General features: G+C 36.1%; 1 protein-coding gene across 5 annotated transcripts in view; it reads left to right on the top strand.

Annotated features, from left to right (window-relative positions):
* The first annotated feature begins 1716 nt into the window (after nt 1-1716).
* Nucleotides 1717-22301, top strand: part of Ralyl (RALY RNA binding protein like) — a 641586-nt gene continuing 621001 nt past the window's right edge. Inside the window, exons 1-2 of one of the 5 annotated variants that reach the window (XM_047560782.1) lie at nt 1926-1994; nt 2755-2850. Coding sequence is in view for 1 of the 5 variants with exons in the window: in XM_047560768.1 (XP_047416724.1) it covers nt 3438-3453 (16 nt within the window). In the remaining 4 variants the exon portion in view is untranslated. Of the gene's footprint in view, nt 1995-2158; nt 2851-3033; nt 3197-3307; nt 3454-22301 lie in introns of those variants that run through there. The other 4 variants (XM_047560810.1, XM_047560777.1, XM_047560793.1 and 1 more) reach the window with 4 other exon arrangements.

Below are 22301 nucleotides of genomic sequence, written 5' to 3'. Positions count from 1 at the left end.
TCTTACAGTGTAAAGCACAATATTTGATTTGCATTATCCAGCTTAAAATCCTGTGATTTCTGAATAGAATTTAAAGCTTCAAAGTTATCAAATCCACTTTGATGCATTCATCTCTCTCAGTCAGCATTTCTAATCAGCAATCCTCACTAGAAAGTATTTATAATATGTGGTGGTACAGTTGGCAACTCACCAAAATAAATATTTAGTGATATTTTAATGGCTATTTTAAATCTGTTATTTAAATTGTGGATTAATACATTTTTAGCCAATGAATTCTGATCAGAATGTTTGAGAAACATATTTGCTATTGAAGCCCTCTGTAATGGATGTGTACTTAGTTTTCAGAAATGTCCAGGTTAGATCCTTTCTGATGGAGGCATTTTATCTTAAACGTCAACATTGGAAACACTGAGATAAAGATAAGAAGCAGGAATCTGAGAACTACAGAACTGTGTTAATTGCTCATTTTCAGACCTAGAGAAGGTAACTAATTCTATCCAACACAGATTCAAAACAGCTCAGGGAAATGGTCCTGATATTAGTATTGTACAAAAGTGAAGAAAAATAGATGCATTCTAGCATTCAGAAAGCTGATTCTTCAACAGGCAGCAATAGAAGAATCCTAATGCATCCGGCGATTGGCTGATGGCATCTTTGTTCAGGCGATAGGCATCCTAAACCAGACACTGGGTGGAGAAATCCTTTCTCACCTCACCTTCAGAATCCACTGCTCAGCCACCTGGGCTGCCGCGGGTTGAGCCGCCGCCTCACTACTGGTGCACGTCTCCCCCTCTCGACCAGCAAGTGCTTGCTCCCTCCCCGGGAGCACTCACACAATGGACTCACTTGTTTCCCTCGCACCTCTCCTTTGACTTCCAGTCTGAGCAAACAACTTGCGCAAGAGTCAGGCAGGAGTCTGACAGGGAGCATGGACCCGCAGAGCCTCCCAGACGAGCTCGGAAGCACGCGCGCACACGCAGACAAAACAAACAATGCCTGGTCCACGAATGAATAAATTAACGCCACCCACGCCCCCACCCGCCACTCTGAAACCAACAGAAAAGAAATCTGGGACGGGATTTTCTAAACAAGAGATTTTATTTTGTCTTTCAGACTGTGAACACCCTTCCCTGAAGACGGCAAGAGACGCGGGCATTCAGATGGCAGTAAAGATTGACGGTGGCTTTGCCCACGACAACGCCCCCAGTATCGCGCGGAACCAGGTTCCCAGAGAAGCACGAAGGGGAAACACATATCTAGCGGGAGGGTATGGCAGCTTAGGGAGGATGGGGAATGGGAGATTAGGGGGTAAAAATGAATGAGTTAAACTTCGGGACACAAGGGGACAGGAGTTCTCCCTAGGTAACTACCTTGAGATGAAAAATTGATGCATACATAAGGAAGTGGCAGGCAACAACTTTGAGATGAGCAGTAAGTTGTGCACCTCCTTTGAGGCGTCTGACCAGCACCCCCTCGGCTGCCCCCCAAAGCACACACTCCCATCCGAGGCGTTGGCAGCGGTACCAGCAGCAGCCACCGCAGCAGTAATCGCGGCAGCAACGGCAGCGGCAGCTGCGCGCCTCCGGCCCAACCCCGCGCGGCTCCCCCTCTCGCCGGCGCCCTGCCTGTCTTGCGTGTGCGTGTGCGTGTGCTCAGCCTCAGCGTGAGGGGCACCTGCTCGTCTGGGCTCACAGCGGAGGCAGACTCGCCGTGAGCTGCCGCTGCCGTGCTGCCTCTCGCAGGCGCCGGGCTCCCAGTCGCCGCCGCCACCACCGCCGCCGCCGCGCCTCGCCAGCCAGAGTTGGGCTCCGTGGGGCTTCCCCCCTCGCAGCCTCGGTCCTTCCCCGCTGCCTGCAAGTCAGCCTGGCTCCGAGTCACGTGTCAGTGCCTGAGGCAGAGACTGAAAGAAAAAAACGCGCTTCATTCCTTCTTCCACCGCCATACTGTATTTTATACTAAATCTCATTTTTATTCCAACATTTTACTCCCGCTCGGTGAGTACCTTCTCAGTGGCATTCTTGTCCTATTCTTTTTTTTTTTTGTCCTTTTTTTTGTTTTTTTGTTTTTGTTTTTTTTTTTTCTTCTTTTTTTTTTTCCACTTCTTTGATTATTGTTTATATTTGGGAAAGCTGAAGGAGCATGGTTTTGAGCCTTTTCCTGAATCCAAGTTTTTCTAGCATGCGATCGTTCTGTAGACAAGGCGCTGTGTCTGAGAGTCCGCGGCGACCGTGCCCGCTGGGAGCGACTCCCAAGTCCAGCAAATATGCAACTGGTTTTATGGAAAAAGCGATGTGAAGTATGGTGCCAATTTTTTTCCTTTGTATAAATAAAAAGCATGTTTCTAACTCTTTTTTTTTGCATACTCTTTTTCTGATAACATTTTTGTATAGGTGGGATTTTACGTCAGTGTTTACAAGTTTGTGGTCTTGCAATACTGGTGCAAACCACTGAGCAAAGACATTAATTTTATATTTTTTATGCCCTTTTTGGAAGCCGGTGAGAAAAAAATTCGTTTTTTCCCTCCTGTTTTTGATACCCTTTGATAACGTGAAACTTTTCTTGCAGCTGGTTACTGGGATCATTTTTAAGCAAAATACTTTTTTCCTCCTTTAAATTAACTATGACTTTTGCACATTTGACTTTTTTTTATAAAAACCGAGATAATTTTGTGATAGATATCCTGATATCTATATCTATATTATCCCTTCTTCCTCCTCCTCCCCTCCCCGTAAATCAATTTTCAAATGATGGCAGTGGAAGGTTTTTCTGGAAAAAAAAAAAATGAAGTGCGGTTTGGTTTCCTTGTCAACGGAGGATGAAGTGAACAGCTGAGCAGCTCGCAGAGAGCAGGTACTTGGTCCCCTTGGAGGCGTTTCCCGGGTGTGCGATGGCAACACTGGTCTTGGCAAAGAAATGTGTGTGTGTGTGTGTGTGTGTGTCTGTCTGTCCCGTATGTGTGTGTGAGTGTGAGTGTGTGTGTGCGCGCGCGCGCGTGTCTCTGGGCAGTGTCCGAGACTGGCGGGGAAAGCCGCGCCGGGAGCCAGGGAAAACCAAAGTCCTTTCCCTGACTCAGGATCGGGTTTGGATGTGCGCAAAATACAGTCCCCCCCACTGGCTGCGCCCAGGTCGTCTCTGCGGCGGGTGGCATCTGCGCCTCGGGCGGTGCCAGCCAGGAACGCGGTGGCCAGCGGGCCCTGTAAGTTTTCCGAGGGCCACTTGCAGAGTAGGAGGGGCCAGGGCCTTGTGTGTGGTGCCGGCCGTCGGGTCGGCCCAGGCGGGCGCCTCAGAGCACCCAGGAGAAGGGGGTTGGAGCGACAGGGACAGCATCTTCCGGAGGGGCTGGCTCCTGGCCACGCGGGCGGGAGCTCAAGACATTTCCATAGCCTTGAGAATGGCACCAGCCCCCTCACGCTCAACTCCTGTTCCTCCTCTTCGCAATGAGTAAACAACGCAGTAGGTCTTTCCCAGCCTCTTTTGCCTGTTCCCAAAGGCTTAACCGCCTTAGTGGTGCTGTCTTTCTATCTTTTCTTTTCCCGTTGTGTTGCTTGGTTTTAAGTGCTTGCTGGCGTCTTCCAGGGGTTGGGGAAGTACTTACTTATATGGTGGTCACTTAGGTTTAATGTTGAGGAAGAAACTGTTAGGTTGCTTTAATGAGACTACACCTCTAAGGCTTGAAATAGCCTTTTATTTAAGTTTTCAAGCGACAATGTTTCTTCTTAACTGGTTCTAAAGATTTCCTCCTGAGATCTGGGACAGGGCTGGAGGGTGAGGGGCTCCTGATGGTGGTGATTGATTCTGTCGAGTGGGTAGCATTGCAAGTACTCAGTGTTGAAAGTATTCCGTGGTATTTTATGATTGCACATGTTTTCAGTATAATCAAGCACTACTTTTCGGAGATGTATTAGTTGGTAATAAAAAGCCTTTTCTGTATTTAACACAGTGACAGAACCTGCTAGGAAATTTACTGTCCAAATAAATTGTTGTACTTTACATATTAAAATCTAAAGAGTAACTATAATTTAATTGATTCAATTTTGAAGTTTTGATTTTCTTGCCTTATTTATCCCTTAAATGAAAAATTCAGCTATAAATTTATCGTGTGCACATATTTTGGTTTCTGACGGAATAAATTTAAAGCAAATGAATTAACTTTTTACCTCTCAGATTAAGTTTTCTTCTAGGTTATCTACAGAAATAATAACTAACTCCAGCATACAGAAGGGCCCATAACAAAGGAGTCAATAACATATGCTATGGTTTTTTTTTTTCAAGTAAATGTTTCATTAAGTCTGACTTTTCCATTTGTAGAATGAAAAGTTTTATGTCTTATTTTTTATTCTTTGTGGTGAAAGAGGAGTACAAAGGGTCATTTATCTGCAGAAGATTAAAATGTGCCATGATATCTGGAAAGCTATGGATTTTTTATTCACAATGCACTCATGTATCTCAAAGGTCTTTTGGAAGTTGCATTACATGGGAGTTATTTTTGTTTTCAGGACAGCTTTCCTGTGTGAAGGAAGTCCTGTGGTTATGAGAAAGAGATTGTTTTTGGTCTGTGAACACCAGACTTGCTATCTTCAAGTGCATAGGTTTAAGATTTGAAGCCATTGTTGTCCCTAAACCTTAAATATGGGTTTTATTATTTTGTAAATTTAGTGAGCTCATTGCTCAAATGAAACTTTTCATATGTTTCAGCTAACATAAAACATTTAAAGAGATATTTACAACATTGTGTGTTTTAAAAGTTGTTTTAATCATAACAGCATATATAAAGTAGAAATGCTTATTTATTTAAATACAAGATAAATTGTGTATAAATTATTGTAGGTTGCATGCTTGTAAGTTAATTTTTTTAAAAAATTGAGAGACAGAGCAAGCAAGAAATAACTTGAGTGATCAACCCTGGACAGATATTTATTAGAGGACCAATTGTTTTCCTAAGTTCAGGGTAGTTTGTATCTTAAGAGTGGACAATTCATTGCTGTACTATATATTTTCAAATGAGAGTGAAACCATAATGGGACAATAAAGATACTTTTAAGATTTTAATGTGGATGCAGAGGGTAGTTACATTCTGAATTTGGTAAATAAAGATCTTGATAAGAATCTTTTGTTATGTTTTCATTTGTTTAACATTAATTTTGTTTTATTAAATATTTATGTTAAGTTTCTATTTGTGACATTCAAATTTTCATAATTTCCTCCTCTATGAATCAAACTGGGAATTCTGCAGCTTTTTAAAGTGACCACTTGTTCTGAGTTTTTTGATTTAAAATTGTTGAATGTAGTATACTAGAGTTAGCACCGCCTACTGGTTTCTCATGGAAAAATATATTATTTTTTCATTGCTCAAGCAACCTGCCTAGATTCTGATCAACTTAATAATGAGCATATTTTCTACTGCTTACTGAGAAGGAAAAATAAAAAAGATTTTGTTTTGTGGTTAGAGAAAGCTTCTGAGGTTACAGTGGGGAGTAAGGAAAGAAGACCCATAGATTAAATTGGCTGTTGTACCAGCAACTCTCCTCAAGTATTTTAATAAGTTGCGATGAAGAAATTATCACAGACTTAAAACAATCTGTTAAATTTCCTAGATTCTTTCTATGGGACACCAAAATAAGAATATTGGTAAAATCCTGGATTACTGAATTATCTTTATAGCTTTTGTCCCAATCTTAAATATTGTAGAGAAAGAAAATCCTAGCTGGGAGTTCTGTCTTGAGTGTGTGGTTTGTACAAGAATAATTAATTGAATAAATTTTCATCATTGAAGATAAACAATTCTTTCTTAAAATTTGTCCTTACATATATGCAGTCAAGTTGCTTGTTGTTTTTTCTGAGTGTGTATCACATTGTAGTAGTATTATTTATAAGGGAGGAACTTTCCAAACACATTTTATGCATATTCTTCATATTTATAACTTAAAAAGATGTATTACTTTGTTTTAAAGTAAAGGTCATTTATTTTCTGTAATTTTAATGAAAGGCTAGTAGCTAAATGAGAATATTAAAAGTAAAAAAAAAAAAAGTAAAGTTTGACATACCAAAAAATTGACTTCTAAGTTAAAAAAAATAAAAACCCTGGTATATGAATATATATTTCTTAAGCTAAGTATTAATGTTTTTAATAAGACAAAAGTATATGGAAACACTGGCAAGAATAATGTGACTGTTATAGTTTTGAAAGCTTTCCACCTGAGTAAGAGTGTGGTCATGCTTTGTGTACTGTTTACTGACATTGTAAGCAACTAATTATACAGTACATCAAATCAAATAAAATACATTTCAAATCCTCAGGAAGCTCACTTATGGAATTGGAAAAGAAGTTAGGTGAAGATTTAGAATTATTTGCATAGTAAGAATCCAGGAAAACATTTTAATCTCAATTTAGTTTATTCCTCTCTTTGACTTTTGAAAACTTTTATATTAAAACAGTGATGAGCTGTGACTTTAATATTTTGTTTTCACTTCTATTATAACACTACCATGAAGGAAAGTATGTTGTACTATGAAAAACTGAGATAATAGTGAGTTTTATACTTCCAACTATTTATGGAGTTCTTAAAAGTAAATAAAAATTTGTTCTGAAAACAGTGCTTGCTTTATCTGCAATTATATCCTCTCTTTACCTGTTAATTCCAATATCTTACACAAATGTCTTTAAGTTTTTCATAATTTAAGTACCATTCTTTGGTGTAATACATTTTTCATAAACATGAACTTTCACATTAGTGGCAATGAGAAGAATTAGTTTCACTACACCATGATTTTGAGAACAATACTATTAAATAAAATGTAAATTAATAGTTGATTTCTGAATATATTTAGCCAGTGTTATATAAATATAATATTTGTCATCATTTTCATTTATTATTAAATTGATTTTCAGAATGTGTAGATCTAACCCAGCTATTGCCAACTTTTAGTAGTTTTTCTTACTCTTTGAACTTTAAAATTTACAAGGGCATATTTGGAAAAAATTTTTCTTTCTTTACTTTGTTAAATTTATAAACATCAAACCTATATTGTGGGAAATTGACTGTGTTTTTCTGGTTCTTCCTTCCATTTTATAAAAGGTTTTCTGTTTGTTTTGCATTTTCTTCCTATTTTTCTGATACTAAATCCTGGAAAATACAAAGGTTATTTATTTATTTATTTATTTCTGTGCATTCCTGAGCTGCCAAGATGGCAGTGGGAGAACTTCAGAGTCTTTTGGATAAATGTCCTCTGGACTGTCCTTGGAGACTCCTCAGCTAGGGTCAAGACTGCAAGAGTTATTTCTTTAGCCTTGTATAAATCTAAGTGGAGAAGAAAATTATAGAGAAAGTGGAAACCATGTCCTGGTTTTGTGAAATATGCACTGGAATGCTTCACTAAGCACTCTTATGCTAATGAAAAAGTAAAGATTTTATGTGCATAAATATTTTGGTAAAAATCCATTTAACTCTTGCTTAGAAGAAAACAGTGAAAAATTTTTTTGTAAACTTAACAGTGGAAATTAAAATTGCATTCATACATATCCATGTGTTTAGAGAAAATGTTTATACACATTTTGATAGCCATATGCTAAATAATAACAGGAGCAACATTTCTGAGTCAGTTTGGAAATTGTTAATAGGCAGGACTAGGGAAAGGCTATTTTTTCATTACATTGGGATGAAAGGAACAGAAATGGGGAAGGATTAGCATTTATCAATGTGCCAAGTGAATGCCCTTCCATTTGCTCTTATCCTTCATGATTAGGTAGTATGTTATTATTTTATATGTTGGAGAAAACTGACTTGGAATGATATGAACTTGCTTAAAGCTCCCACAGGTGGTGAAGGGACAAATGACAGGAAGTCTGAATTGATGCCTTTTGACTCACCTTCTGGGCAGAGATGCTTCATTTGTGGAGAGAAACTTTTTTTTCCTAATGTAAAATAATGGCTGTATATTTATTCTTGATATGTTATTTAAGATGACTATAGTTTGGCAAGTTTTCAATAAGGAGTGCCTTTCACTAATGAGTACTTTGGCCAGAAATAGCAAAAAGTGTCTTCACTTATGCAGAGATTCGTGATGGTCCTGAAGGAACCTTCAAGTGACCATATCATCACACATCTCTTCAGGACTATAGAGTTTTCTAAGGACAACCCAGGGCTTAGGCATTTGAGTTACCACTGCTGTTCTGTGGTTGTTACCAAATAGGTGGTTCTCTGTCTACAGTGGCTTTGCAGAAGCCCTGAGAAAAGTAGTGGAAATTTACTGAGTACAGAATGTATTCTTTGCTTTTGAAGTTTTTGCAGTGTGGTATGGACAATTAGTCTTTTGCACAAGGAAAACCTAACAGCTAATTCATTCATAACACAGCAATCCTATAAATATAGGTGTCTTTTCTGTCTACCAGTATCTCACCATCAACATCATCTCCATCTCAGAATTTCACTGTTGCACGTATTTAGATGTGACATTTTTCAAGCTCATTTTATATGTTTGTTAATAGCATAAAACACTTTTAACTGCAAGATGTTATTTTAGGATGCTGTGTTTAATTGCCTTTTCAGATGTGCGAAAACATCTTCCATTATTAAACAGTTTCCTTGGAACTTGAGAAAGTGAATATTTTCAAGAATGAGAGACATAAACCAGAGTGGAAATAGTGTGAATGAACAAGAAGAAATGGGTATCAGAAACATTTGACAGTAAATCTACAAGTCCACAAAATCAGTGGATTTGGAAGACATGATTGTGGAAGGATTAAAAACTGTCTTCGAATTTTGGAATTTAGATATATTGGAAATTAGTAACACAAAACAAAACTAGAAATCATATCTAGAAGAGAGTAAAATTGTCAGGGGTAGGAGAATGGTTTAGTTTTGCATGTGACACTAATTTGAATTTCCCACATTAACTGTTGAATGAAATGACTAATGTACAGTTGAAATTCAGGTGTAGGTTTGGGAAGCACATTGGAGGCTAGAGAGATACTGTATGGTCATCTATAAAAGTAGTTTAGGGGGGAGTAAGTCCTCCAAGGGCATAAATTTAGGAAATACCTACGTTTTTCTACATGGGTGTAAAAGGGGCTGGTGAAAGGTGGGCAAATGGAAAAATAAGGTAGTCAACACTGAAAATCAAGAAAAGTATGTGTCCCTGTATATGAGTGGGGGAGAGAGAGAGAGAGAGAGAGAGAGAGAGAGAGAGAACGAAGTGTTATTCAGCAGAAATAATACATAGGCTCAAAAGAACATGATGTCTGAAGGAAAGTCCTTGAATCTGTGGTTAAAATCAATTAATTTCAGGAAGTGAAATGAACAAGATATTTTAGCCTCTAGCAAGTGAACAAGTGATCCAGGATTCTGGATGTGATGTGGCAATGTCTTAAAGAGGTCTGTTGTTCCCAAAACAACTCACGTGTTTCCCATGTGAAGTGTATGTAATGGCTGTCTGTACATGAAACACAATCTTAATAGGAAGGCCAGTAAAAGTTTTTCTGACTCTAGATACTTCGGGTAGCACAGCAGTTTTTCAGTGGATGTGGCAGTACAACCCTTCATGGAGTAGAATTCATGGATCAGAACCATGAAAACCAATATAGGATACTATAATAAAACATATTCTAAAAACCATAGCGAATGATTCAAATTGAAAAGAATGCTCTGGAGTATTTGCTAGACATTTTGTTCTCAAGTTCATGCTTTTTAAAAATTTAAATGTCCAGATAGCATGTAGATAGGGCCACTGACTGTTCTAGTGTTGCTGCTGGTACTGTCTTATTCCATTGATGGATTAACGTAGACCAACAGCTATTACTCAGTTATATTTCACCTCATCTTTGTAACACCCTGCAAGAGTGTATTATCCAACATGGTAATATCTAGGAGAAAATTAAGTATCAGACAGGTGACCTGTCAAATGTCTCAGGGCTATTAGATGGCTGAGTGAAGATCTGAACTTGGGACTTGTTGGCTCCACAACTTGGCTATGGACTACTGTCCTTATTTAAAAGATAGAGGAAAAGAAAAATCTTGACCTGTACATCAATAGGTCAGTGGCATTTGTCTAATAAAATAGACACATTCACATAATTAATGCCCTCAGTTTAGTAACTCCTTATGTACAGAAGACTATTAAAAACTGTCAAGTGATTTCATTGAGAACCATGTTGTGGTAGGGTCTGGCTCTGGTTCCTGTTTTCTGTGCTTTCCATATTGACTCCTCTGTGGGCATAGTATTTTAGCCAGTATTTTTAGGAATCTATCTTATCTAAATCAATATGTTTTGCAGATTTAAAAAAGTTTTAAAACAAAGGAAAAGACCCTGAACCTCTCCTCATGAACTGATAATCTAGGTGGGGAAGGAAATGATGCATGTGAAAAGTGACAGTACATAATGTTCTGAGAATTAATAAAAATATAGATGATTACAGTTTTTTAGATTAATAAGACACTTGAAAAATTATAATGCAGTGCCTTTGTTTCTGCTCCATTGACTTGGTGAATTTCTCCGGTTGGGAGATTTGACAGTCGTGTTTTCTTTATGCTGTATTCCAAAGTAAGTAATTCATGAGAGGACACAGAGGAGATATGTAGACAGAACAATAAAAGGGGCATGCAATAAAAAGATTGTGAGGAAGGAATCTGTGAAGAAAATTGGGGGATCAAAAGAATGGTAGAATTTTGAGAAAATTAGAGGGTCAAAGTAAAGAGGTACAACTAACATGATTTTGTGACTTTGTGTTTATACACTTTTATTCACTAATATCAAGTTTGTTGTTTGGGACAAGAATTTTTCCTTCAGAATATATATTTATATTATTCAAAATTTCAAATAAAATGCCTTATTAGAAACTCCTAGGTAGTATAAAATCTGTGAAATGAGTTCAGAAAGAGCTATGTTCTTAGATTTTTAAATACCTAAGCATATAGTTGCATTGGTAATTTAAATTAGTGAACAGTAGTATTCCATCATGTTTTCAATCTTATTTCAGAATTGCTAGATCTTCCTTTCATGGTGAGGCTTCTCCCTAGACATTGGTGCAGTTCCAGAAGGGGAAAAAACGAGAAATGAAGAAATAAAAGGGAAGGTTAGAAGAGGGGAAGGAGAAATAGTAGAGGAGGGCAGAAACAATATTGACAGACATTCTCTAGGTCAGCACGTCCAAATGGAAACATAATGCAAGTCACAAAGAAGGCCCTATCTGCCATTTTAAGTTTTCTGAAAGACATTAAATGAAAGGTAAAGTGAAATGCATGAAAATAGTTTTTATGATATATTTTATGTAACCTGGCATATCAAAAATTATTTCAATTATACAATTACTTTGAAAGTATTCTGCATTTTTACTAAGTCTATGAAATCTAGTTTCTATTTTGTATAGCACAGAAAACTAACTACAATTTTAGTGCTTATATTCTAGTAGCAACCATGTAGTCCTGTGCAGGTGTGAGAGTTCAGAAAAGTCTAAGGTCTGTGTCATGTTTTAAAACTCTTTTTGACATCTTATTCCTTATCAGAGCTTAGCCAAGACAGATTTTTAAAATACTCTCTGATTGTTTCAATTTTAGCTTTCACTTTTTATTAAGAACATAAATTGAAATCCATTCAAGTTCATTTCTTGCTAAATAGTGATCTCAAAAGTTGGTCAGTTGACTAAGAACTATTAAATTTATCTGGATTGTTATTGTTTCTTAGAAGCAAGATAGCCACTTTTACCAAATTTGCTCTTCCAATACACTCATTTGTAATTTGGTGCCATAGATAAAGAAACAAGGCAGTTGCTAGGCCTGGATAACATCTTACTATGGAATAGTCATTTATGTTAGGGGCATTTTTCTGGCACCTCAGTTTGATGAGACTGTTCAGGGTCCTAGAACCATTCACACTTTTAAAACAGTAATGTACTTAATATGTGAAGTCACATATAGATTTAATACCCATTGACTAACAACTTAGTTTCATAAGTTAATTGAAAGTGAGATAGCAAATTCTGTATCCAATAATCTGTTCTCTGCATTTTTGAAGTCCATAAATATAGAAAATTAAGGAGGTTGCATACTGTCAAACTCCCTACCTTGCTTGGTTTCATTTTCCTCCCCACAGTCTTCTATTCTTATCAGACCAGTGTCTTCTGGGTCTCACTTATTTATGGTTCCTAGCATGATGTTAAAAATACCTTTTCTCATTATTAGATTTCAGCTCTTAAATGAAGAATGCAATCCTTTTTCACTTTTTTTTTTTTTGGTGGTGCTGGGGATTGAACCCAGGACCTTATGCATGCTAGGCAAGCTTTCTACCAGCCGAGCTATATACCCAGCCCTTGTATCACTTTTAACTTCTTTCATATCTTATTTATATTTTAGGAATGAATGATGATGATAATAAAAATATTAACCACTATAAAAATAACATTTATTATTGAATATTTAACAAGTATTATTCTCCAAAGCTTTGCCTTGTGTTTCCACTTCTCCTTGACTTCTGTCCTTGAGCTACTGTAGATAAATTATATTGTAGTTTTTACAATATAATTTATAAGCTTATGTTGAATCTTTATTATTACACGAAATGATATCTCATATTTTTAGGATCTACTTGTTGGATACCTCTCCGACCCCCACAAGACTGTAGCTTCACAACATAACAGTATATCTAAATGCTGTATTGCAATATAGAGACAGTGCCTGGCACATAGGAAACATTTGGAATTTATGAATTAATTAGTGAATTAATTCTTCATTGGTAGCCAAGTGCAGTTGACCTCTTTTCCAAATATGTTCAATATCTCTGTGAACTCTGTTTCATTGACTGTTGGTGGCAACTGAAAGCAAATAGATATTAATAGTCCCTTCACACATTTCATGACAGTTTTCTCTGGAGGTGTATGTCGGGCAACTGATATCTCCAGCAGGAATGACATAACCCCAAAGAGAGTATGTGTATTTTCCTTAGGTTTTTGCCTTAAAAGAGTTATATGATAAGTGGATGAGTAGATATTTAAAATTCAACAACTACTTCTACATACATTTTAAGTTTATTCTCTATTCTCTCTGCTTGATTTTCCCTTGTGGAAGTTCAGTCTCAGAATTGAGGTGACTCACCCAGTCTGCTCATTTAGTAAATGCCTGGGAAGACCTTGACTTATCTCTGCCAATCACATGAGAGGGCAACAGTCTACTTACTCTGAGTTCCTGAGATCTTCTAAACTTAGTTTTAGTCTTTTAATTAGAAGAGTTTGAATATCCTCATACTTATTCTAATTTTTGAGTATTTCTTACCATATTTATGATGAAGAGACTAGATATTCTTCATACCCAACTTGAAACAAACCAGTTTCCTACTTTTGCTGTACAAGCTTCCTTAACAGAAGCACTGTAGGATATCATGAGGTTTTAAATTATTATTAATAGTTGAATTGCTAACATTCACAAATAATTAAATTGATAAGAATATTTATAATATATTACACTGAACAAAATAAATGTATTGAATACTGAGACAGATATTAGATAGCAGCACTGATCCCTAGACTCTATAGTCAAAGCTTTGTGTTTATCAAAACAAATGTCTTGGTAGGTGCTGATTGACTTCATAGGAAAGTTTTTCTAGTACAAATTGAAATCAAATTTATGCAGAAGTTATGACTTTTATCCTGATTTAGGGTGTTTTGTATAACCTTCCCTAAGAGATTTTGTTCTAGAGCTAAATATATTTGAAGATTGCTTTCTTTATGCAATTTTTGCCAAGAGTTTTAACTATTTGCAAATATATCCTAAACTACTTTTTCACAGTTAATTAAAACACATTATTTCAATATTTGTCATTTTTAAAAAGTAGAATTAGTTTCTATTTAAGTAAATTAAGGCTTGAACAAATTAGGCTTAATTTTTTTTAATTTTTAAAAATCCTGTTGTGATGTGTTTGGAAATTTGGGGGACACTTCTGAGAATGGTTTATGAGTGTAAAATTAAAAGACTTGACAATGCTTTCTTAGTTTTAGTGAGTGGAATGGGTTAACAATTTTAATTTTAATGTTCAACAATCACTGGTTTGTGGAATTTACTTATTTACAAGTTCCCAAAATATTAGTATACTATTTTTATTAATTTTGAACAATATTATCTCCTGAATTCATTATTTCATGAATCTATTAGTGTATTTATTGAATAAATATTTCTTAAAAACTTTTTCACCATTCTGTGTGTTATGAATATTGCATAATGCATGAGTGTAGGGTTTATGGTGCAGAAGGGATAGATGGTGATAAATTTTATGAGAAGTAAAAATAAAGTTGAGGGTTAAAATGATATCTTACATTCTACTAATTCTGAGGATTAATTTTTCTATATAATTACAACTGCAAGATAAACTCATTATGAAGTGAATAAAGTCAAACCATCTTTTAAAGATGATATGTAGAAATGCTTCAGATTTATAGAGTATTAAACAGTTTGTGTAGTCTTTGAGATTAATGTGACTTAATATCTTTGAATAAAACTTAAGATTCACCAAAAATTTGATGAGGAAATATGAGCGTTGAATTTCATTATCTTTCATTATTTGGTGTTTTAGAGTGTGGATGTATGTGAGCCAAGGAAATAGATGCTTGAGCGTGGGTATGAAAGTGGATGAGTGTATTTTTGGAGAATCAGTTGCTTTGAGCAGCTTTAGGGACTGATATTAGATACTTAGTTCCTACATACATTGAATTAGAGGAGTAGTTCTCATTATTTTGTGCACATTGATTTGAAACTATTACTCTTTGTCCCTAAAATATTTATGCCATATATTAAATTTAAGCAAAATTTACTGTCAGATAGATTTTCTGGTTTTGGTACCCTTGAAGGGGAAATGGGAGTTTAATAGTTATATACCATTCCTCTTATAATGTACTTTACCATGCCTCATAGCTGTTGTTTTTTTCTTTCTTTATAATGCTATTTTAAATAATATGTAGTGTTGTGCTTATATTTTTGGTGTTTTCTGTTTCCCAGAGTTGTAGTGTCCTGTGTCCCTTCAATTTATGTGAATATATACACTTTTGGTTATATTTTGGTAGAAAAATAGCCTTAGAATTTCAGCCAGTGTTCAACCAAGGGGTATTTTTGTCATCCAACATTGGCAAAAATACTGGACAGATTGGACTTATTTAGAGATTATATAAAAGTTAGAAAGTCATGTATGCATGTTCTGTAATCTATTGAAAATATTTTCAGAACCAATTTTTACTTGATGACTTAGGAACCATCCCACCAGGATTTATACTCTGTAGTTATATTTTGTATACTGTTTTCCTTGCACAGACAACATTTTTTCGGGGGCAGGTACTAGGGATTGAACTCACGGGCATTTGACCACTGAGCTACATCCCCAGCCCTATTTTGTATTTTATTTAAAGACAGGGTCTCACTGAGTTTCTTAGCACCTTGCTTTTGCTGAGGCTGCCTTCGAACTAACTATCCTCTTGCCTCAGCCTCCTGAGCCACTGGGTTTACAGGCATGTGCCACTGTGCCTGGCCCAGATGTAACATTTTGAATATTTCATTAAAAACTGGCAAAACATTTCTTTTATTTAATTATAAAATGTAATTTCTTAATATTTTAACCCTTATCTATGTTTTAGCTTTTGAGTAAAAATAACACTTTTTTAGTAATATATTATTCAAAGGTGAAAATCACATGAAACATGTGACATATAGAGTATTACATGGGAAGAGACTAGAGATATCAGAATCCTGAGTAGATGTAAATTAGCTATTTCCAACCATACAACAAACTAAATGTTATTTGCATAAAGGTACAGATGGACATGCAAAGTATGCTTATAACATTTACTGTTTTTCGCTCAGGTGATTTGGGTTTCTTCTCTGCCATATGGAGGATGCCTGTTGCTGTGAATCTTGTCTAGAAATGATAAGCTGTACTTGCAGATTCTCCTGGACATATGGATGGATCCTCCTGTACTTGTGGCTCCTCCTGTACATGCAGGACCTCCTTTAGAGTCCTGTGGAGTTGTTAGGATGTCTAATGTGCTGAAAATTCAGAATCTTTGGTTTCCTGTTTTTGTTGAAGAGAACGAAAATTTACCCAGATTATTCCAGTTAATCATAGTAGAACTTTTGGAATACTTTAAATCTTAGTCATAGCTTAAGCAGGGGTTTATGCTCACCATTGTTCATGGTCACAGTAAAAACTGGTGCTACTCACTGGGGTCATCAATAGAAATTTTTATGGGGCTGGGATTGTAGCTCAGTGGTAGAGCACTTGCCTTGCTTGTGTGAGGCACTGGCTTTGATTCTTAGCACCACATACAGATAAATAAATAAAGGTTCATCAACAACTAATGAAAATATTAAAATATAATTTTTATGGAATAATTTTCTTGTCTCATTACATGTCCGTGTTTTTTTCCTTATTTCCTAGTAATTTATTTTTATTATAGTCTATAAAATATTGTTTTGTGAATGGTTAGAAATGAAAAAATGGGTCACTCCACATAGATTTCTTGAGAAACACAAGTACAAAAGTATACAGTATGCTTATGCAGTTTTAGTCTTCTTTGGATTATATGCTTCTAAAAAACTAAGATGGTATGATTCAGTTATTCACTAATTCATTTATTTGTGCATTCATTCATCAACACCATTGATACTGTTAGTTACTGATACATAAGGTGAATAAAACATTGCCCCAAAGGCTCACAATTGCTAGGAAAAAAATCTATGAGAGTAGTACTTATAGATTCAATAAATATTCCTAAAGATGAATTATATTTGTTTATTTATAAAATGTGAGTGTTATGGTTTGAATGTAAGGTGTCTGCCCAGAACTCATGTATGAGACAATGTAGGAAGGGTCAGAGGAGAAATGATTGGGTTGTGAGAGTCTTAAATCAGTCAGCAAATCAATCCCCTGATTGGGATTAACTGAGAAGTGCCTGAAGTGGTAGGGTGTGACTGGAGGAGGTGGAAATTGGAAGTGTGGCTTTGGGGTAAATATTTGTATTTGGCAAATGTAGTCTTGCTCTCTGCTTTCTGATCATCATGTGAGTGGCTTCTCTCTGCCACACTGTCCTGCTATGATATTCAGCCTTACCTGGAGCCCCTAGGGAATGGAGCTGGCTGTATATGGATTGAGACCTCTAAAACCCTTAAACTTTGTCTCCTCTACAGTTGTTCTGGTCATATCTTTTAGTTACAGCAGTGAAAAAGCTGACTAAAACAGTGAGTGTGTGTATACATATATGCACCCATATAGTGGATATATGTTTGTTTTTACATTTTTAACATTTTGGACCTCTGGCATTCTAACTGAATTGCCTACAATTTGAAAAGTAATCATCACAGATGAATTATATTGAGTTTTTATAAATTAATAATTATAAATGAGAACACAAAAATGTTCTCAATAGTTCACTCAATGGAGCAAATATCAGAATCATCTTTTGATGGGTAGAATTTCAGCTCAAACAAAAGCAAGAGGAAGAGCACAAAAATATATATCCTTTTCTCTTTGCCTTAAATACATGGAGATTTTGATGATTTAAAAACTACAAGTAATAATGTGTGATTGTGTGTGTTGGGGGGACAATACTGGTAATCAAACCCAAGGCTATATTGCATACTAGGCAAGCTCTGTAATACTGAGCTTCATCCCCAATCCTTCTTATTTTATTTTGAGAAAGGATCTCACTGAGTTTCTTAGGCTGGCCTCCAACTTGTTATCCTCACATCTCCCAAGTAGCCGTGATTATAGGGGAGGGCCACAGTGCTTTATTTTAAGGTTGAAAAATGGGGAAAAAGGTTATTTTTTCTTCTTTATAACGATCACTCAAATTTTGGCTCAATCTGTTTTATGTTGAATACATGCAAAATTACATTGTACCGGCATATGTTATCATAGCCTACGGGTTCTGTCAGTATACTTTTACATATTCTTGATCAACGTCAGTTTCATTGACATCAAGTCATTATATTGTGTGTTTATCTATTTGTTTGTGTTTTCTTTTTTTTTTTGTTTTAAGAAAAATGGTGTCTCACCATACTTGTTCCTCAAAGCACCACTGTGATAATTTGCTCCATTATAATATTTGGTGAATTCCTAAATGTATCATTTTTGTACATGCCATATGTTCTACTGCTGCCTCCAATTTCTTTATAAAGCGTATGTGGATATGTCTGTAGTCATTTCCAAAAATAATTCACTCTGAAGACATAATTTCAGTAACCAAAGAGAGCTTTCAGTATTATCAAGTTTAGAAAACAATATATAACACTTATTTGAATTATTATTATGGGAAAGGCAAACTATGCTTATTTTTTCTAACAGTGGTCCTTGGAGAGTCATTATTTTTATTCCTATTTTGTAGATGATAGGCTAGAGGCTCAGAGAGAATGAGTTACTTGCCCAAGATGAGAGGGCTAGTAAGTAGCAGAACTGAAACTTAAGGTATATGACTCTGAAAGCCTCTAACGCTGACCCATTAGATTTCTCTCTTCTCATTTTTTATCCTAGGACTTGATTATTTATAAAATTGGCTCTTTCATTTTATACTGCATATTGTTTTTTATGCCTAATAAAACACATGTAGATATTTTCAGTGTCTTCAAATCCATTGACCACAGGTAATGTTTTCAAAATGTAGTTATCAAACACTTGCTACCTTGACTCAATCCAGCCAAAGTGACAATATAATGATATCCAAGACCCATGCCTCTTATAGCTGTTGTCTTTAGCACTGCAGAGTAAAATGAATGAATCAGGATGAGGAAGGCCATATGGTTGGAAATCAACTGCGTGAAACCCTTCTGTGTTCAGGAATTTAACATTTCTCTGTTCAAGTTTAAATTAGATACGAGTCCAAATACATCCTATAATCTCCTTCAATTCATATGCAAGGTATTAAAAGGGAAGGTCACTACTATTATTTTACCTGGAAGTTTTGTCTTTTCCATATTCCTTAACTTCCATCTAAAACATCTTACTTGAAGGAGTAAATTACTTGGAAGAATAAATTTAATATGTCTTTGGCACTGGATATGGGTATAGCAGTGACATTCTAAAGCACTAAAATAAACAACAACAACAAAAACAGGATATTCCCTAATTTAAAGGCATCTGTCAATTTAAATGTCTTTAAATTCCTTGTCTGAGAAGTAGAAATAGCAATTCATTAGTTTTAATAAATTCAGCAAATAAGTCCTTAATATTGTGTTAGTTTACTAGGCTGCCATTAAAAATATCACAGACTTCAACAACAAAACCTTTCTCACTCTTCCCGGGTCAGAAAGTCCAAGATCAAGTTGGCGGGTTTGGTTCTTCTGAAGCCTCTCTCTGGTTTGCTAATGACTACATTTTTCCATGTCTTCCCGTGCCCTCCCCCTGCCCCCCCCCCCCCGTGTCCCAATCAGTGAAAGACAGCATTCATATTAGTTTAGAGCACACACCCATATGGCCTCATTTTATTTTCATTTCTTCTTTAAAGGTTGTGACTCTCAATGCAATTTTATTTGGAGGTATTGGAGGGATCAGGACTTCAACATGTGACTTCTGGGGACCCCCAGTTCAATCCATAATAAATATCAACTATTCTGTGTAGTCTGGGAAATACTAGGGGAACAGATTGCAATTTATTCCTTCAAAGAGTTTACAGTGCTGCAAGAGCCTGGGCCAAACAGCCATGACATACATATGTGTGTAACCTGGAGCTTGATCATGCCTTCCTGATAATCTCTAAAGTCAGGTGATATCATCTGAGTAACTGGAAGAGTGTTCTGTACTAAGTCACTCAGAAGCTGTTCATTTTAAGAGGGCACTTTTCATATTAGAAAATGTAATTATTACATCAATGTCTATGTACATGAGAAACTGGAAAAATAGTTCAATGAGAACATATGATTAAGGACTGAAATAATGCTAAAAGGAAATTCAATTAGAGAATAGTATGAATTCAATTTTTTAAGTAAGGAGTTTAAGGTGGCAGTAGATAGGAATCGTGGGCAATAAGGAGCTTGTGGTGGGCTGTTTCACCTTGAGGAATTCTGATGGTTAGTGAGTAAATCAATGGAAGGCAGACAGTGAAGACGTCAGAAAGTTTGTGTAGTTCTGTGGAAGTTGAGGCAAAGACAGTCATGAAAAATCCTCTACCTCAGAATAGACATGCTGATGGTTGACAGGCATATGAAGAAATGCTTAACATCACTAATCAGGGAAATGCGAATCAAAACCACAGTGAGAGATCTCATCCCTGTTAGGAGAGCTGTGATCAAAAAGACAAAAGAGAACAAATGCTGATAAGGATGCACAATGTTGGTGGAAGGTAAATTGGAACAGTCATTAATGCAAAACAGAATGGCAACCTATCAGTGATTCCTACTCTTCCTGCCTGCGCCTCAATTTCATCATCTCTAGAAATGGTGCTAAATCTTTTTTCTCTATCTGATTGGCACTAGGAAACACTTTGGTTAGTGTTATTCAAATGTATTGCTATTTTTATTTCTTATTTAAACATTTAAGTTAAAAAAAATGAAACATTTAAGTTCAAAAAATGCTTGAAACTTTGCATTTATAGTATAAAAATCGTGTCTAACTTGAAGATCTCCAAGTAGCAACCCTGTCTAAATGCGAGCCCTACTGTCTGGCAGCCCAGGGTAAAACAGATAAATATGAAGGAAGGAGGCCATTTGGCTGGAAGATTGTACTGGCTGCATGAAACTCCCATTAATGCTGTGCTTTCATCTTGAATTGGAGAGACTTGTGCATACACTTTGACGTGCAGAAATAGTAATATCTGTAAATTAAAACATTAAAAAAATTTAACTGACAAATATTGCAAATATACTCTGCTTTCAGGTCAAACCCCCCCCCCCCAAAATAAATTCAACATATGTAGGATAAAACTATTTTTCAGGAGGGATTGTCTTATTAATCTTCCCTGGCATCCAATGGACGCAAGTGCAGTTTTCTCAACACCATTACTGCTGGCTGAACAAAACAACTGCTGTCTCTTTGTGAGCTTCTTTCAGTGGTCATTTTGTGGGCACCAGTTATAAACTCTACGAAAGCTTTCTGGTCTTAGTGTGGTAAATAATACAAGTTTTGAGTGAGTCAGACCTAGAGTCGCTGAATGCTAACTTCTAAAAGCCTCCTTTTGTCATCTGGGAAATGGGGATGGTGACATCTGACTCTAATGGTTGCTGGGAGAATAACCTTTTATAAACCAAGCAGCCACAGGACAATGTGTTTAGTAACTGATGGTTTTTCTTTTGTACCTCAGTGGCCTTTACATCATATTACACCAGGGAGTTTTAAAAAATGCAATACTCTAATTGTAGCCCCAGACTCAGATTCACCTGAGCCCAGCATGGAGCTTGGAAATCTGCCTACTGGAAGTTTCAGTTTATTTTAAGGTGCTGTTGGGAAAGGAAACAGTGCTGTAATATCAATAGCTAGATCAAAACCATGACAGATTTAGCATTTTGGGGTAACGTTCCTTCACCTCTCCACCCTAGCTGTACATGTACACAATATGTGTGTTCTCACACAATGGCTGTTTCTGAATAGGCAGGTAGTATTTTTTGTGTAATATGCTGCTCCTTTGTATTTCTTATCTCCTGTCACTCCTCTTTAATTGACAACAAATAACAGTGTTATTACAATTATGTAGCTACTTTTCTCATAGGGAAAAATCGCATAAAGGCAAAGCCAGTTATCAAAGAGGATGTGTGACTACATCATTGGAATAAGTCTATATCACTGAAGCTAGCATTACATTGGCAGTACACACTTCAGGATAGACATTCGGATACATTTTTCAAATTAATCTCATTTTAAATGGCCACCTAGTGTTATAGCCTCAGAATTATACAAGATTAATAATAAATACACATATCTGTTTGCATGTACAGTATAGCTCTATACATATGTACTTTTTCCAGTTATTGAAATTACTTTACCAAATCTTTGTATTGACCAATGAAATGCTTTTAATAAGTCAACACATTGTTTTAACAAATCAATACATTATAGATTTCTCAAAATGGAATTTCTTTTTATGAGGGTGGTCATATCTATGACCTCACAAATACTATCATACCTTCTATTATTACTGAGCCATACCCCTAGCTTTTCAAATTGGATATGTTTGTAAAGCAGGTCTTACATCACAACAGGACTCAAGAGTGCTGGTACCAGCATGAGCTGCTTTTCTTTCTCAAATTAGTGGGTCATTCACAAAAACAGCCTCTCATTGGCTTCTCCAAAAAACCTTATGGAAATTACTGTGATATAAAAAACATCTGTCCAGGCACATATTCAACAGT

Source organism: Sciurus carolinensis, chromosome 1 (assembly GCF_902686445.1).
Source record: "Sciurus carolinensis chromosome 1, mSciCar1.2, whole genome shotgun sequence".
Lineage (NCBI taxonomy): Eukaryota > Metazoa > Chordata > Mammalia > Rodentia > Sciuridae > Sciurus > Sciurus carolinensis.
This window is presented reverse-complemented; position numbering and strand designations above follow the sequence as displayed.